The sequence below is a fragment of the Pteropus medius genome, unplaced genomic scaffold (assembly GCF_902729225.1).
Source record: "Pteropus medius unplaced genomic scaffold, Ma_sr-lr_union100, whole genome shotgun sequence".
NCBI lineage: Eukaryota > Metazoa > Chordata > Mammalia > Chiroptera > Pteropodidae > Pteropus > Pteropus medius.
In genome coordinates, this window is record NW_024350926.1 from 5,709,828 (window position 1) to 5,727,307 (window position 17,480).

At 37.9% G+C, this 17,480-nt stretch overlaps 1 protein-coding gene and 1 long non-coding RNA gene across 2 annotated transcripts in view; one reads left to right on the top strand and one right to left on the bottom strand.

Moving 5' to 3' along the window:
• Positions 1-17,480, bottom strand: part of TRPA1 (transient receptor potential cation channel subfamily A member 1) — a 42,556-nt gene that overhangs the window by 21,384 nt on the left and 3,692 nt on the right. Inside the window, exons 3-12 of the mRNA XM_039841860.1 lie at positions 15,781-15,956; positions 11,737-11,844; positions 8,744-8,852; positions 8,413-8,558; positions 7,806-7,942; positions 4,989-5,037; positions 3,367-3,466; positions 2,645-2,745; positions 1,607-1,776; positions 1,356-1,520 (exon numbers count right to left, since the gene is read on the bottom strand). Coding sequence (XP_039697794.1) covers positions 1,356-1,520; positions 1,607-1,776; positions 2,645-2,745; positions 3,367-3,466; positions 4,989-5,037; positions 7,806-7,942; positions 8,413-8,558; positions 8,744-8,852; positions 11,737-11,844; positions 15,781-15,956 — 1,261 coding nt within the window. The remainder of the gene's footprint in view (positions 1-1,355; positions 1,521-1,606; positions 1,777-2,644; positions 2,746-3,366; positions 3,467-4,988; positions 5,038-7,805; positions 7,943-8,412; positions 8,559-8,743; positions 8,853-11,736; positions 11,845-15,780; positions 15,957-17,480) is intronic.
• On the top strand, positions 1,285-16,495 carry LOC120585486 (uncharacterized). The gene is made up of 6 exons (XR_005648346.1): positions 1,285-1,502; positions 2,994-3,068; positions 5,667-5,770; positions 5,866-6,009; positions 11,982-12,102; positions 16,345-16,495. It is a non-coding gene; the product is annotated as an uncharacterized LOC120585486 (long non-coding RNA).

Below are 17,480 nucleotides of genomic sequence, written 5' to 3' on the forward strand. Positions count from 1 at the left end.
TAATGTGATTCACACATCTTTTAATTTAGTAGATCAAAATATAAAAGTATATAAACACATTATCAAACACTTGGGTGGGTGAAACTAGTTAGTATGTCTGTCATACATTTTTCAAGGCTATAACATGCTTATACACACTACATAAATCTTGTTTTATTCTTTCGTTGAACATTGTATCAAAAAATTTTCATGTCAGTGATATTAGTCTTCATGGCCACTAGTTATCGATAATAATAATAATATCATCTTATAATACATGACTATATGACATTTAGCTAGGGCCACTTGTTCTTCTGAGAGTTGGGATCTCAAGAGATCTTTCCTCTTGTGCTCACAAAGATGCTTAATTAATGCCCTTGGAAATGTCTGTCCTTTCTCATAGAAATTTAGGGATAAAGGCAATGAAGGCTTGACAGTTTTCCATATTGGATATACACACAAAAAAAGTGTGAGAGCCTGGCACAATTTAATTTCAGTGCTAGTGAGTAACTGCGTGAGGGTGCAAAAGCCACCTCGCTATTTCAATTACGGTGTAATTAAGTAACAGCTCTCTGGCCCAGGCCCACCCGGGTCCTCTCTGTAGGTGGCTTCCTGGTGTCCCCTTGGAAGCAGGAGGGAACTGAGCAGAGCATATGGTTCTCAACTGCATCCTGACACTGCTGGGGTTGACAGTCTGATAAGGAAATGTGTTTTTGAACATTGGCCTAATTGGCTCTTTGCATAGTCACCTGAGTGAAATTAGAACATAGCTCATCATGCCTCTATAAAACTTTCCTGGGTTTTCAAAATTCCTTTTACAAAGATGTCATTTCATTATGCTACCTTTTTATTATGCTTAATTATTTTAATTTGATTTTGTTCCCTGTGTTAAATTTAAGCATAACGAAATTCAGGAATATTTTGTAGCACATTGTTGTAGCTTTTTGAGTCTACCATTCATCAGATTGAATGAAAAATAGAGTCTCTGTGTGGGGTGTGTGTGTGTGTGTGTGTGTGTATATGAGGTGTGTGTACATGTAAACACCCAGTTTTGTATCTGCATAAAAAGGTGGTAGCATGCTGAAGTAAAATATGAGGAACTGTATTTCAAAGCTTCTGGGAACTACCAAGCACAAAGCAACTTATTCTGTGACCCTAAATCAGGGCTTCAGCTCTATAAACCTCAACGTTTCCATTCTCACTTGGCAATGATACTGACTTCTCTTTCAACATCTGGGAAGATGTTGAAGAGTAAAGATGGATGAAAGTACTTAGCGAGATAGAGTTAGATACCATAATTAAAAATAAAATAGAAAAACAGCCTGGAAACGGCTAGTTAAAAAGAATGTATAAATATTCCATTCACATATCCTCACCTGAGAAATAAGGCGCCTTTTTTCAGAAGAAGTTGAACTACTTTATCGTGCCCATTTTTTGCAGCCAGGTGGAGAGGAGTCATTCCATGAAGGTCACCTTCATTCAGAAGCCTCGTGTCGCTCATGTCCTGCAGGAGCCTCTGGCAGGTATTGATACGCCCATAACTTGAAAAAAATTAGGTTTCTTATTTCTAAGGCAAATATTAAGCAGAAAGACGACATGCTGATATGTCGTATAAGCGGACCCTTACCTGGCCGCGAAATGTAGGGGTGATTTTTTATCTTTGCTTTTGGAATGAATGGACACATTGAAGTTCAGAAGGTTATTGACAGAGATGGGGACGCCCTGTCTGCACGCATAATGTAGAGGAGTACACCCATCATTGTCTTCGTCCATTACCAGCTCTTTAATATGTTGCATCTAAGGGAAAAAATTAATATTCTAAGCGTAACTCTGTGATCATGCTAATTAAAGTGTTTTTCTAACTATTCTGCAGAATAGGGTCAATACGTATATACCTTGAGGGCAAAAATGTAAATAACCCAAAGGGAACCAGAGTAAAATAGATGTGGATGACAGTGCATGCCCTGGCTCCCTGCAGTGTGCATTACCATAGGAAAGGCTCTGAGAAATCCTAACTGTGGAAAATGTGCTTAACATTTTTAACCTAGCGTTTTCCAAATGTATTTGACTAAGGACCACCTTCCACACCTCTCCCTTCACTTTTCCCCCCAAATAACAGTTATGAGCTGCACACTAATGTGTTCTGTTAGGCAAAAGGCATGAGCCGTTAAAATTAGGTTTACTTTATCTTTCGTCTGAATATTAAATAAAGAATAAATGCCAAATGAGCAGCTTAATCCAATGATATTAGTGAATATAAATATGGAGAGGAGATAATGTTGTCAATGTGTCAACAAGTCAAGTATTTTGAGCAGTTTTTTTCTTAATTGATGATGGTGTATTGCTAATCAGCGTATATACTTGGCTTCTTCACTGACACGTAATTCCTAATGGTCAAAGAGTGAAGGAAAGGTGACTTATTATCAATGGGGATACATTGGAACCTTTGTAACTTGGAAAATTCAATCCCAATGTAATTTCTTATCATCATAATCGTCACCACTATGTTGTAAATAAATACTCAAATATGGCATCTTTATTTTAAGATAACTTTTAAATTCCGGAATCAGCTTTTATAATAACAAACATCATAATAAGCAAAATCATTTTACTCTGTTGAACCCAACTCAGTTTATGGGAATCCACATAGGTACATATCTATTACCTGCATGAACTCAGGTCGCAGACTATTTAATCCATACGGTTGCTGTACGGTCAAATGCAAAAAATTGCGTCCAAGATGATCTTTTATGTCTACACGGGCACCTAAAACGCATGATATAAATATAACTTCTATTCATGTACTTAAAGCAGAGCCTACGGTGGATTTTCAATTTAAGAAAATAAAAAATGTTTGACTTAAAACGCTGCCAATCTTTAACTTACAGGAAACTTTATTTAAATAAGAAAACTAAATATATTTAAAAATGGGTTTACCTTAGTGTGTGTGTAAAAGGAGGAGAGAATACTTGATTTATTACATTAATTAATATCTGAGGTCTTACCTTTTAAAGCATAAGAAAAGATGAAGAGATTAGAGATCAAGAAAGAAGACGGGAAAATATCTCCATTCTTTATTGACAGATCAGGTTAGTATCTAAAATCGGGACAGTTATAATACCTACATCACATAAAATTAACCATTGAGAGAATGGAGATCAGATGTTTCGCAAAATGTCTGAGATATAATAATTGCTTTATAAATGCTATCTATTATTGTTCTGAAATTGTCTTTTTAAGTATCACTCCCTCACTGGACTGAACACTATTCTAGGCATGGAAAGTGTTCTATTTATCTTTGTATTATAGTACCTGGCCCAAAATGAGTGGTTAATAAATGTTTATCTAACCAAATTGAGTAGTAGTTCTAAAGGTGTGGCTTGGTACCTTTAGAGAGTAGCAAATTTACAATATTCCAAGATGCAGAAGCAGTTGCTAATAAAAGCGGAGATCGTCCTTCAGAGTCGGTGCTATTAATATCTGCTCCCTAAAATAAAACAAGTCATCAACCAAAAGCTTATGAACAGAAAAATAAGCTTACATTAGAACCCGAATAATATTAATTCATTGGGATAGAGTGCCCATAATATGGCTAGCACTCAAGCATATAATAAATATAGAACTGCTTGAAATTTCTCTATAATTCATATGTCGTAACATCAGAAATGGAGGAATTCTTTTATAATTTCAACAACAAAAATTATCCTCACATATTAATCTTTTGACTGACATCTGACAATAGATCTATTTCACTACCTACATCATAAAAATAAAATCCTTTGACAGCACCAATAGCTGATTTCCCACTGTAAGAAAAGATTTTTAAATTTTCAAAATAAAAAAAAATCTTCCCAATTTATCACATATGTGATCTTAAAAACATTCACAAGAAATTGTTCACTTTTTAAAAAACCTACTTCATCTGAAATATATGAACTTAAATAATTGCAATAACTGAAATCATAAAGTAAAATTTTAACCATTTAATTTGTATTTAAAAATCACATCTTATATACACATATGTAAATGAATAAGTCAATTTACCAAGTATTTACCATTATATGTTATGGTTATGATATTTGATATGACAAGAAACAAAGGCTTTAAAAAAGTTCATGGAAAAAATCCCATCTTTTGGAGCGGGTAATAAAAATAGCTTAAACTCCGATTGTGGATATTTCTCGTTCTTTGGGTACCCACTGAATATAGACACTGATGGCAGCAGCATCCTCATCGAAAGCATAATGGTGGCTGGTGAGGTTCTGCCCGGCCAGGTGGAGACAGGGCTGCATTTGCAGAAAACCATGCATGACACAACTACAATGTATTATGAGTCTTCCCAGGATTCTTCTATGTAAATATCACAATATCAAGAGTTGCTATTGACAACGAACCCATGTTAAATATTACAAATGGAACTACATTCATTGCTGAGATGATGAGGCTTAAACAAATACATCATACATTCAGCCACATAAAAGGCTTATTAAAATTTAAATCAATAGCCAACTGGTTTCCCTGCTCCGAATGAAAAAAAATCTCATGCTTTCCCTTATAACCACCTTGGGCAAATTTTTTAACTCCTCAGTTTTTCATTGTTTGAAAGATGGCACTGATGCTTACAATGAATTGTGAAGGTGACCTGCACTGACTGTCCTGCCTCCACCTCAAAGCCACTTGTGCTGAAGAAGCATCAGTGGAGTTGTCAAGCCTAACACACCCAGGACTGGTTCACATAAGAGCTTTCTTTGCCATGTTCCCACCCACCCCCACACACCGATACGGGCATCGAAAGCGCACTGCGGGACCTGTAACTTTATGACAATGAAGTCTGGCCATTGTATATTCACGCGCAACCCTCTGTTTGTAAATGTGTCAATCTTCTGGTAAACTTTTTTGCTGATAAGCAAGAAACCGAAATTTGGTTTACTTTTACAAATTCATATTACGCAATTAAAAGATTTTCAACTGTAAATAGTAATTAAAAAAATGGTCAATGGAATAATTACCACTGAAATTAAGTAGTCTGCTAGTTCGTGGTGATCAAATAATGAGGCCCTGCAAAAAGAGAGTTATAAGCAATATTAAGGTACTATTGATATAAATATATGAAATAAAGCTACTATATTCAGAGAATCAATTTAAATGATCACTTAATAACATGATAAAATGCAAGAGAATTTAGAACCTTTCAAAATCTATAATTGATTCTGTTTAGGGTAACATTGTCAAAGTAATAATAATAGAGAAACATCAAACACATCACAAGATTTCCTCTCTCATCTTTTAGTAAACCTGTTTTCTCCATGTAAAATCGTCATGAAGCTGTTCTGCAGTGAGCAGTAACGTCTGTCCTGGGAACTTAAAATAAAAGATGACAGAACTGGGCGTAATCACCGCTGACCACGGGGAAGTACAGCAGTTGCATGCAAGTTCCATGTAAAACTCATCTGCGGGGTTCAAAATGCCCCCTCTTCGGCAGAAGTTAACGAGACAGAGTTAGCTTTCCCAAACTTTTATGAAGCCAAAAATAAAAAAAAGGGACAACTGAAGTCATTTTGGTATTATCCCACAGCCAGTCATAAGGATGTTAATTCATAAAGCAAATAAAAGTTTTCAATCTATATTAAAGCATCACCATAACAAATGTCAATACTAATGATTTAAAACTTTGTTTCTTATTACAGATCATACGTCTTTATTCCTAGTCAAGATTATCTCAACTGTTCTGAGCCTTTTGTATATAAATCTTGGAATCAGCTTGCCAGTTTTCACCCAAAATTCATAAGAGGTTATATTTTATTTAAATTATGTTAGGTGCATTTATGAATTTTAGAAAACAAATGACGTTAAGGCCCTATTTGATTTCTTCTTCTATCTCCCTAGTCTGGAGTTTTGCTACTCAAAGGGCGGGCTGCAGACCAGCAGCATCAGCACCACCTGGGAGTCTGGACAGAAATGCAGAGTTTCAGTGGCACTGGACACTGAGGCTCGGAGAGGTTAAAGGACTTGCCAAGGTCACATAGCCAGGTAGGGCTGGAACCCCCTCCCTGCTGACTTGTTGTTTCAGCCAGAACAATGTATTGTTCTGGCTTGTTGTTTCAGCCAGAACAATGTATTGAGGTCTTTATACTACAAAAGTCACAAAAGGAATTCTCGCCCTTTGAATTCCTTTGAAGCTCAATATAAACTCCAAATGTCACTGGCTATTAGAAGGTCATTCCAGGATTCTAGATCAGTATTGGGTTAATTAGCATTGGACTGAACTGGTCCAAGAAATCTTCAGCCAATCCAAGCTGAGTATGTCTAGCTAGAGTTGTCATCAGGCTAAGGATACTTATGGGTCAGGTAGATGGATCTATTTTTCTAAAATAATTCTTTCTTATGCGTGTTTGTATATTAAAGCTGTGTTCTAAATGGACATTTGAACTATACCCAAATAACTGCATTTCTAAATTAGTTAAATACTGGGATCACTCAAAGAGATGTTTTTAATTCCTGATACAAAGATTCTAATGTAATCTGGGATATGAATTGACATTGGGATTTTACAAGTTCCCCATATACCTCTGATGTGCAGTAGTTTAAGAATCTCCAGTCTAGAGGTTAGTCTATTGAGTTTTTGTTTTATTTCAAAAGCTTTTTTTTTCATTTTTAGGATTTCTAACTAAATCTTTTTCATAAAATGATCTTTGATTCATAAATGCCAATTTGTTTCTCATAATCTTTTATCTTAATCTACTTATTATGTAACGAATTATTCATTCCTTTAAATTTCTGAGTCTTAAATATCCTTATTTTAAAATTATTTTCAGATTGCCCTATTATTTCTATTTCCTTGCAAGTAAAGTAGCCCTTTGTTGATTTTGTGGTATTTTATAAGTTTTCCGTTTTGCTATGAAATTTTAGTTTGCGAACTCATTCTAAGTGGGAGTTCCTTTCTATCCGGGCATATCCCACTGTGCCTGGCGATTTTGCCGATGTTGTACCCTCATCTCCCACATTCCTAGTTTAGAACCAGATCTTATATTGGTAGCTAGAGCTTTTTTTTCCCTGAGGGATAGTGTAGATTCTTCTGCCCTTCCAGACTGCCAGCAAGCTCACAGCTGTGTGTGACTGTGTGTGTATATGTGTTGTGTGTGGGCGAGAGAGAGACAGAGAGACAGAGACGGAGAAGGCTCATCTCAGCCACCTCTTTTACTCACATGGGAATTTAGTCCTTGTCTTCCCAAAGGAATTGAACTCTCAGTCTACACTGCCTGTTTCCTGTCCTAGTGTTTAGTACACCTACAGTTAGATGATTTTTTTCTCTGATGAGTACTTCCATTAAACTCTACAGAAATATTTACCTCGTTTGGAGCTTGGCTATCGTTTCCTAAAATGATATGTTTTGAAAACATGGATCTGTAATTGTGGAAGTGGGCAGAAAGAGGAAGAGAGTGGGAAGAGTGGAGCATCCAGATATAGCTGCTCGCTATCTTCTCTAAAAATGAGGATACGACACACAGGAGGAGTCGGAACAGATCAGAAAGGGCATGGAAAGCCATGTATGTCGACCTCCTGAGCATAGAGGAAATTAATCTTGAGCCTATATCCAATGTACCGAGTCGACACAGAACACTCCGCTGGAGATTTTATTCTGTGAAAATCTCTTTAGTGTTCTACTTTGACTTCAGAGGAGCATGTAGTTTCCAGTTGAACCATAGGATCTTTGCTATCTCTGCTCTTTCCTTTTGAACTATGGAATCTCTGATGTGTAAGTGCTTCTTGCAGGGTATAATTTAACACCTGGAAACTAAAAATGTCTACACAGAATGGAAAGTTGCCTGTGAAGCAGTGTCTCGTGATTTCCGTCCACTGCGTTAATAATGTCGCTGCTCCCGGAATAGGACGATATCATCAGCTTGACAATCTCAGTGGCTCCTTGGGTGGCAGCCAAATGAAGGGCCGTGCACTTCCCGCTCTGTAAAGAGTTGTGACACCAGAATCAATGCCTAGGTCCCAATTCAGGACTATAACCTAGTTGCAGCTGTGAGGGATTTTTTGCCCCCAGGTCCACAAAATCAAGCAACGTGGAATCTAAGATGATGAATAGTAAACAGTTTCATGTCCTGAACAGTGTCAGTATTAAAACCATAGTTCTCAATTTTGCTTCCTCGCAATGACAGCTCTTGACAGCTGACAATACTTCCGCTGTCATTAGTGGTATCGTTATCTTTACGGGATCTGTATTTGTGTTTGCCGTTGTTTCTGGTAGCTCTCAAACTCGTACACATAGATCGAGATTTGGGATATTCTCTTGTTCTGCTTCTTCATGAACAGCAGGAAGTATCTATTTCAATCTAATTAATGGGAGAAGAGCTATAAAGCATTTTGGAAAATAATTTATGACAATTTTAAAATAAAAGTCTCATGTAGAATATGAACAATTACCTCCATCAGCTCCAACTGTGCACCATTGTCTAGGCACATTTTAATCATTTCCAAGTCACCACTTTGAACTGCCATGTGGAGAGGGCTCACATTTCCATTATTCACAAAGTTAATATGACACTGTCTGTTATATCCATGTTCGTCACCTTTAGAAGAAAATAAAATTCAAGATAACAAATATTATAAATAAAAGGAATTTTTTTTTGAAAAAAATGAGATGTTTAGATTTACATAAAAGCCCATGTGTAAATTCTATTAAATATTTTTCGAATTAATAGCATCCACCAGGATAGGCTTCTTTATAGTAGTTGATGTAGGAAACAGTACTCACCGTACTTTAATATTATTTCCATGCATTTTTTGGCACCCGAAAAGGCAGCCTGGTGAACAGGAAAATATCCCCATTTGTTTGCTTTACAAGCCTTTGCTCCTTTATTTAACTGGAGGAAAAAATAACAACAACAAAGAAGTCAAACGATACAAGTTAAACCCATATGGCAAGGACGGACAAGAGTCTACCTGCCCCTCCCGGACCATTTCACTATTCCGTGCCTATGTAAAACTATACGGAAGAGCCTCAAATGATATGAAATCTAAGAAAGATTTTGGAATTTTGAAATTAGGCTGAGAGTCTGAAATAGAGAGACTTCATATTTCCCAAAGATGAGGTAACAATGTAGATACAAAAACATCAGCCTTCATATCCCAGATGACTTAAAGTCAACACATTTTCAATGGGATTAATAAGATATTTTTAAACATTAACATGACTCCACCTACACCCATTTTCTTTTCCTTTCATTTATGTAAAATTAAGACATGATTAGACCAGCACTTTGTTAACTATGAAAACCAGGTATTTTCACTAATGGAAGTTCTCTACTAAAAAGACGTTAGAAGAACTGAATCATATGTTACTTTGACCTCTGAGTCAATCATTTTCAAATATCACTTTCTATAGACCATTGGACTTCAGTTTTGTTTTAAAAACCTTTTATGATCACTAAAGAGAAGACTGTGAGAAAGCAGGAAAGCATGAAGGAGCAAATATTACCTGCACTCTCACCTCCTAACAGCATCGGTTTCCATTTTAGAAGACAATATATTTTTTGTCTTATTTCTTTGCAAAGGTAATTTTTATGTGTATACTGTGTGACTACACTGTTCAAAAAGTTTTTACCTAACATTCTCTAAATAGATCATTTTACTATGTACATGTTGAATTTCGGGGTACACAAAACTTTATACGATGAATCCTGTTCATTGAATTTCAAATTTTTTTCAGCTTCTTCCCTCTAACATATATAACATTGATGTTAACGTAAGTGATCACTTCAATTATCTCCTTGGGATGTATTCCGAGAATTAGAATTAGTGAATCAAAAAGTAATTACACCCACAGGAACAAAATCTTCGACTCATCACAATTTCTCTAACACTGCATATCAAAAAATTTTTTCATCCTTCCAATTTAAGAGATGAAAAAAATGATACCTCTTCGTTTTAACATGTTTCAGAGATGTTAACTATCAGAAAAATCAATTAAACTTTATGTGCCCTTTGCCAATTTTCTACGGAGTGTGGTCTTTTCTTTATAGATTTGTAAGAATATAGAAAAATTTATATTCGTTTAAAGATATATAAATATGTAGATTTAATAAATAACCATATGTTTTGTCTGCTCAGGCCAATTGATGTGTTACAATCCAATGTCTAACGATCTATACATTCTCTGCATAAGGCTAACATGTATTTCGTGTTACCCTTCTAATTATTTTCGTAAATTAATTGCTAGGATTTTTAAGATTTTGTATCTATGTTATATGGTGAAATGCATCTATATTTTTCTTTGGGGAGGGGCTCTCAAATTTTTAAATTATTATTATTTTTGCTTCATAAAATTAATCTGCACATTCTCACTCTTTTCTTGTGCTATAAGAAGGTAACCTGAAATAGGAACAGAATCCTTAAAAGTTTGAAAGAACTTGGAAAATCCATAACAGCGTGTAATATTAGCTGGCTCCAGAGCTTTGATAAGGCACTTTTAAAAATGTATTATGGTTCCCTACAAATCTTTAATTTTTTAATTTTGGAATTTTAATTACTTTTAGCTATTAATCCATTTAGAAAAGGATTTTCAAATGTTTTAGGACAGGATTATGCATACTGTAGTTTGTCATTTAAAAATTACCAGCATATCCCTTTCTTATTTCTAATTTTGCTTATTTATTTGTGCTTTGTCCTCTTCTGTTTTAGTTAGACTCACAAATCTTTGTCTATTATCTTTTCCCAAGAAATAACTCTTGATTTATCGAATAATTCCAAAATTAGTATATTTTTTTTTCAACTTTACCATTTATTTATTCCAATTTTCTTTTGGTTTATTTGAGGCTCTTTTCTGAATTCTTGGTTTGCTAGTTAATTTATTTTTATTCTCTTTTTGGTCCAATCATGACAGCTTATAAGAATATGCATTTTCCTCCAAGACATCCAGTAAATATGTTAGAACATATTTGTAAATTTAAATATTAGGAAGCTATTTTAAAAGGTTTTTTATTTCATTTTCCTATTCTTTGGGAAGATGGAGAGGGAAAATTAAGAGGTAAAAATATAGAAAATGGCTTGAATAACATACAAGTGATTAAGGGCTATTTGAAAGAAAACTATTTACTGGAATCCTAGGACCACACCAGAAGGGGCAGGAGTCAGTCCTTTAGATAGGCAAGATCAGGGTTCTACTGGATCTCCCCAGGAAATCTCACCACAGAGAGGAGGCTGACCCCAATTTTAGTGCTGTGGCTAAGGACCCTAGTTGTTATTGTCACACAGGGCTCCCTTTTTTGAGAACCCAAGCAACAATTTCTTCTTGTCAGGGCAATACGAATGACTATGTTTCTCTTGGCTTTTATTTTATGGGCCCGACAATAAGTCTGCCATTTACTATATCTTTCCCTGGACTTATTCAGAAGCTCAGAGTCAAATGTATGATCCACTTTTATGAACATACAGGCTATTATACTTTGTATTTTATACTCTCCCCTGACCACTAGTTTTGTGTTAATTTTTCCGGTCTATGCTTTATTTTCACTTTGATCTTCTCGTGTTTTCTTTATTCTTTCATGCCTTCCTGCTAGTCTTCTGCAAGCAATCTCAGATTCATTTAAGATTTAAGGGATATGTACATTTATAAAAACACACAGAACTTTTGCTGTGACATTTTCTGTATTTTATATTTTGCTAAGAGAACCCGAGAGTAGTAAATAACAGCAGTTTACGTTGTACTAATGAAAAGGAAAACAGAAAAAACATGATTGAAATACAAACCAACATCTGCATTGCTTCACTATTATCTTGGAAGCATGCAATTAGCAGAGCTGTGTTTCCATTTTCTCCTTCCAAATTAGTGTCTGTACTGCTGTGCTCGGTCAAGACCTACACAGAAGAAGGGCACAATTGTCAAAAGTTAACCTGGAGGTTCCCAAACAGGGTCCTCGTCTCCCACTAGGTTATGAGCTCTCGGATGCCAGGGACCGTGTTCTCATCCATCTTCCTCCATCCCTGTCCCACAGGATCTGGCACTGAACCTTGCTCGTCGTGGGTACCACATACATTTCTCAAATAGAGAGATAATGGGCAATTTCTATATCGCACCAAACTGAGGCAATATGGAGCTGTGGAACTGGACACAGGGTAAGAACTGTAGACACTAGTTAACGTAGCTGACTTAATATTTTTCACTTGCATCAGGTGAGCTATGTCAACTAATATCCTCAAGAAAATAAATCCGTGGAGGCATTTGGAGTGTGTGGGTTGGGGAGGGGGAAGGGAGAGAAAGAAAGGAGAGAGAGAAAGGAAGGAGGGGGGGAGGGGAAGGAGGAAGAAGTGTTTTTGGTTTTTTATTCCTCTTCTAGTCATTTTTCTTTTATCTAGATTGCAAGTATTCTGGGAAATGTCCATTAAAACTCTATTATTATTTTTTTTTCAGTAAAGAAAAGAGAGTTTCCTATAACACTGGCATAGCTTAACTCAATTTGAACATAGTCTGGAACAGAAACCTTTTCTGTGATGTAAGAAATTAACATTCCTGATAAAACAGTTAAGCAATTTTTGTGATGGAATTTAATTGAAGACCTATAACCCCCTTACCTGGTAGACTTCCAGATGGTTATTGGCCAAGAACCTACAGATCTTTAACCAGTCTTTATTTTATATTAAATCTAACAGTAATTATCTCATAGAAATGTCTCTCCCAAGAGAGAAATCTTTGACTCGGCCCACTGGAGGCCTTGTCTCTAGCAGCGAGTCTATGATAAAATTGTAACATGTGCTTGTAATTACATTTTTTTAAAAAAAGAATTTATTAAAACAAGCTGTTTCTTAAAAACCTGGACTTAAAAAAAAAAAAGCAGACAATCTCCTACCAGAACCACCTCTTAACAGAATGTGTGCTAATGTGTCAGCAAATGAATTAAACTGAGATTTTAGCACGTACGAATATGTAGGGAAATGACTGCTGGACAAGGGGAAATGAGACTTTTGGCACTTTCATGTTCTTTTCTTAACAAACTCTAGATTCACACATAAAATAACCCGCCCAAGTCTACAAGAAGAGATATTTTTTCTTCGCCCTCTGAGAATCGTACATCATAGATTTGTAGCACGTTTCGGGCTGTTACTGTGATGTAGCCATAAGCACAATTTTTCAAAATGCCATGTTAAGTTACATGTGGCAGGGGTCTCAGAGGGAGCAACTAAACTGTGCTGCCACTTCACGTTCACTCGCGGCCAGGCAAGTCTGCAGGTTCTCGGGTGAGGCCTCCGGAGGTCCCTTTGACGAGAATCCCGGAAGCCTGATGGGAAGGTCAGGCCACTGGATACTTCGGAGTTAAGCCCAAGGACTAAGTCCTGCAGGCTACTGAGAGTCAAGCCCCCGCTTCTCACCACAACAATGTGTCCCAGGGGACACTATGCACACCACCAGTGTCTACAAGAGCTTGAGGTGGCCCCCAGGTAACGGTTTTTTAGTTTACAACTATATAGGCAGCGGTGGAAGGTCTGAGGAAAGGCTGACTGACCAATGGGAAAGCACTCTACCCTGGCCAGAACTGGAGGGGTAGAGGCCCGACCCATGAGCGTAGCTGGGAGAGGCGGGCCAGAGGAAGGCTGTTTGCAAGCGCACAGGAAGACGCTCCAGAATTCCTCCTCCTTCTCAGGTGAATTCCCTCCATCTCAGGTGAAGCAGAGGGGTTTGAAAATATGTTTTAGATGCAGTTATGGCTGTTAAGACCAAGTAGAAACAGTCATTTCTTTTATAATCCTGTTTCTTCTTGTTCTGGTGTCACCCAGGAAAATCTTTGTTATATCCGCCACCCTAATTTATAAATCATTTTGGAATTATTTCGAAACTCTCTTTTCTTTTTCTGTGTGACACCTACTTTTCTGTACCTGTTGGCCAGAAGGGTTCTGATTTCTAATTAATAGCTTTTCAACTGTTACCTGCCTGTGAATTCCCAAATCACACTTTCAGAGCGAAGATTAATTAAGTCAATGGGCATTTGTTTCTGAAAAGAGCCTTCAGGGGAAGCCCAAGAGTTCCTTGGAAAAATACTATGGGACATCTCTGGGGGTTGGCGGGGGCGGGGAGTGGGGGGGCATGTCCTTGTAGTCACTAGGCCCACCCCAGGTGATAATAGAAGCAGCATCCGGCTCATGAACAATGCAGACACTTAAAAAAACAAACAGGCCACTGGCGAATGCCTCTCCAATAACCTCCTTGACTCCTTAAGTGATGATACCTAAGCTCTTCCCCTCTCCTGGAGCCAGAACTCCGATTCATTTACTCATTCATTCAAGAGCCATCAAAATCTTGAGATGAGTCACATACACAGTCCCTCCTTCAAGGATAACCAGCCAGAGGGGGAGAGAAACAAGTGAACATGTGATTACAATACCCTGTGCTAAGAATTAAGGCAGAGCTATATACGAGGTATGACGGGAAAGCAGAAAGAGGGCTCCCATCATGCCTTCTGTGCCTGGCGTAAAGGGGCCAAAGACTCAGGGGGCTGGGAAGGGGGCTGAAGGAAGCATGGAGCTCATGAGAGCTCTTTGGTGATTTAGTAGTTTGTGAAGTGGTATGAAGGACCAAATGTTTTTGTGTCTCAAAATTCATCTGTCGAAATCCTAACACCCAATGCGATGGCATTAAGAAGTGAGGCCTTTGGGAGGTGATTAAGTCATGAACGTGGAGCCCTCATGAATGGCATTAGTGCCCTTATAACTGAGACCCAGAGAGCTCCCTCACGCCTTCCACCACGTGAGGACACAGCAAGACAGTGGCCATCTACGAACCAGGAAGCAGGCCCCCACCAGAAATGGAATCTGTCTGGGCCTTAATCTTGGACTCGCCAGCCTCCCGAACTGGGAGAAATAAATGTTGGCTGTTTAAGTCACCCAGCCTATGGCATTATGTTATCGCATCTCAAACTGACTAAGACATGTGGCTTGGCACAATAGCCAAGTCACCACTTGGCAATATTGTTTCTGTAGGAAAAATTTATTATAAGTTCCAAATTGCCTGCCTCGGAAATGAACTTCTGGAACATGATCCATTTGTAAAGTGCTTTCCTCTTTACGTAAGCATAGGTGTTTTCTAGTGTGACACTGAAACATAGTATGAAAGCCATGGCCTGAGCCTTACCCTTTCAGCATTTACCAGGGTTCCCTCTATTTGAACAAACTCACTCTCAAAACAAAAAAAGCCTTGGAAAAAAAAAAAAATAATAAGAAACTTCCCAATAGTATTGTAATGTCTCTGCTAAGACTATTGCATACTGTGCACTCAAACTAAAATAGTAAAGTATAACTATGTTTTCCATCTTCCCTGAGGCACTCATCATCTTCTTCCTTTTAAACATTAAATCAGTCGGGAAAAAAGTGGTAAAGTATTAACTTGCCACCATAAAGATAAGAACAAAATTACTAATTCTTGCTTTCACCAGTTATATATTAGGCAAGTGATTGAATTTCCTGTGTCTCAGTTTCCTCAGCTATGAAAGGGAATAATAATAGTCTTAATTCATAGTGTTTTTAACGGAGGATCAACAACAACAAAAAAACCTAAAACATATAACGTACTTAGAAGAATGCTAGGTAAATAAGAACTATTCGAGAAAGATAAGACTGTCATCATCATCATCATCACCATCATCACCATCGTCATCATCATCGTCATCGTCACCATCATGGTCATCAGTTGGCGAGAAGAAAGGCCAACAGCGTAATTATTACATTTTATTTGCGGTGGCAGCTTAGGTTGGTCATTGTGGCCCAGGCCGTGACAGCTGGACATGGGCCGCAGCCCACGCTTACCTTCACCACCTCATTGTGCCCGCCCTGCACAGCGAGGTGCAGGGGCGCCATCATGCTGCTGTTTTGGAGGTTCGGGTTGGCTCCTTTGCTAAGAAGAAACTTCACGCTTTCAGCCTGGTTTTTTACTGCAGCCCAGTGCAGAGGGGTATTTCCATAATTGTCCATTACATTCAGCACTAGAAAAAGAGACCAAAACATGAGGTAGAGTTTGCTTGGATTAGATCGAACACCTATTGCATTCCTATTCCCTTGAAAGCTCAGAGCCAAGCGCTACTGTGACAGGCTTCACCTTCCTTATGAAAAATGAAAGTACGGTTTTGATTCTCAAGAAACATCGAATGAACACCTGCAGGGGATGCACAGAATTACAACACTGACTTTGTCAAATGAGTTAAATGCCCACCTACAGTATCGATAAGAAAGAGATCCTCTTATTGCTACATGTTTTCATCCGTGGCATGAGTTCGGGGATCGTTGTGACATACTGAGCTTAATAAAAGCAATAATTATATGCCAGGCACTCTACTAGGTTCTGTTTAACCATTATTTCTTTCAACCCTCCAGCAGCCCACATGGAACCAGGACCGTTTTTCAGAAAGATGAAGACACTGAGGCCTCAAGAGTTTCAAACTCATGCCATCACAGCTAGTAAGGAGAGTTCGGCGAGTTGCCTCACCTCTTTGAACCTTGGTTTTCTCATATTTGAATGTGGGGAGGAGGAAGGAAGGAAGGAAGGAAAAATGTATCTACTTGCAATGTTGTTAGGAGGTATATCAAATCATGTCTTCGAAGATCTTAGCAGAGTGCTTGGCCCTTACCAATGCTTTAAAAAATGTTAACGAGAAAAAAGACACACCACTAATAAACCACAAGATCAAACAAGAGCCCGAGACCCTGATTTCGCTCATGGCTTCCGTCTATTTCTGCAGTTCGATGTATTGTACTCTTTACCTCTGAACTCATCATAACCTTATGCTGTGTCATACTGCAGTATCTTATATCTATTCTGAAATAGACATGACTGATTGCTTTATCAACCACTTTAATTAGTGGCAGTATATTTTTATGTCTCTGGAGAGGGAAAAGTACACACTCATAAAAATGATTTGGGGACCATCTGTAGTACCTGGAACCATGGTGCAGCCAGGTCTATCCTTTTTAAAACTTATCTCTGCATTATTTTCTTTCATTCATTCAAATGCCTCATTCCCAACCACACATCCCTCCCCTCTCTGTCCCCTCCCCGCACCCTTGACCATTCTGTCTGATCAAGACAAAGTACTTTATTTGGCACTTTAGTCAGCACCGAAATTTAATTAAACAGGGGCCTGAACTTCCAAATAAACTTCCATTCGCTAATTAAATCATTTGAGTTTGGCTTTTATCTCCACCACTTTTCAGAAATCATTTTTACAAATATAAGAGTGTACTGCGATCTTCCTAATCGATCTCTTTGCGGCAACCGATCTTCTACCTCATCTATCCCAATAACATGTCCCTTGTGTGTGGCGTCACTCTCTTACCCATCATTGCTGGCTTTTCCTGCCATCCGACCCTTAATGTTGGTCTCTTTTTAGCTCCCTTTACCGGCAATTGTATGGTCTCCCGAAGGATTGCCGTTCATTTCTCAGCTGCTTCCTATGAGACAGTGGCACTGTAGGGCGGGCTCCTTTCCTTCCATATTTCTAGTTGTCTGCTGG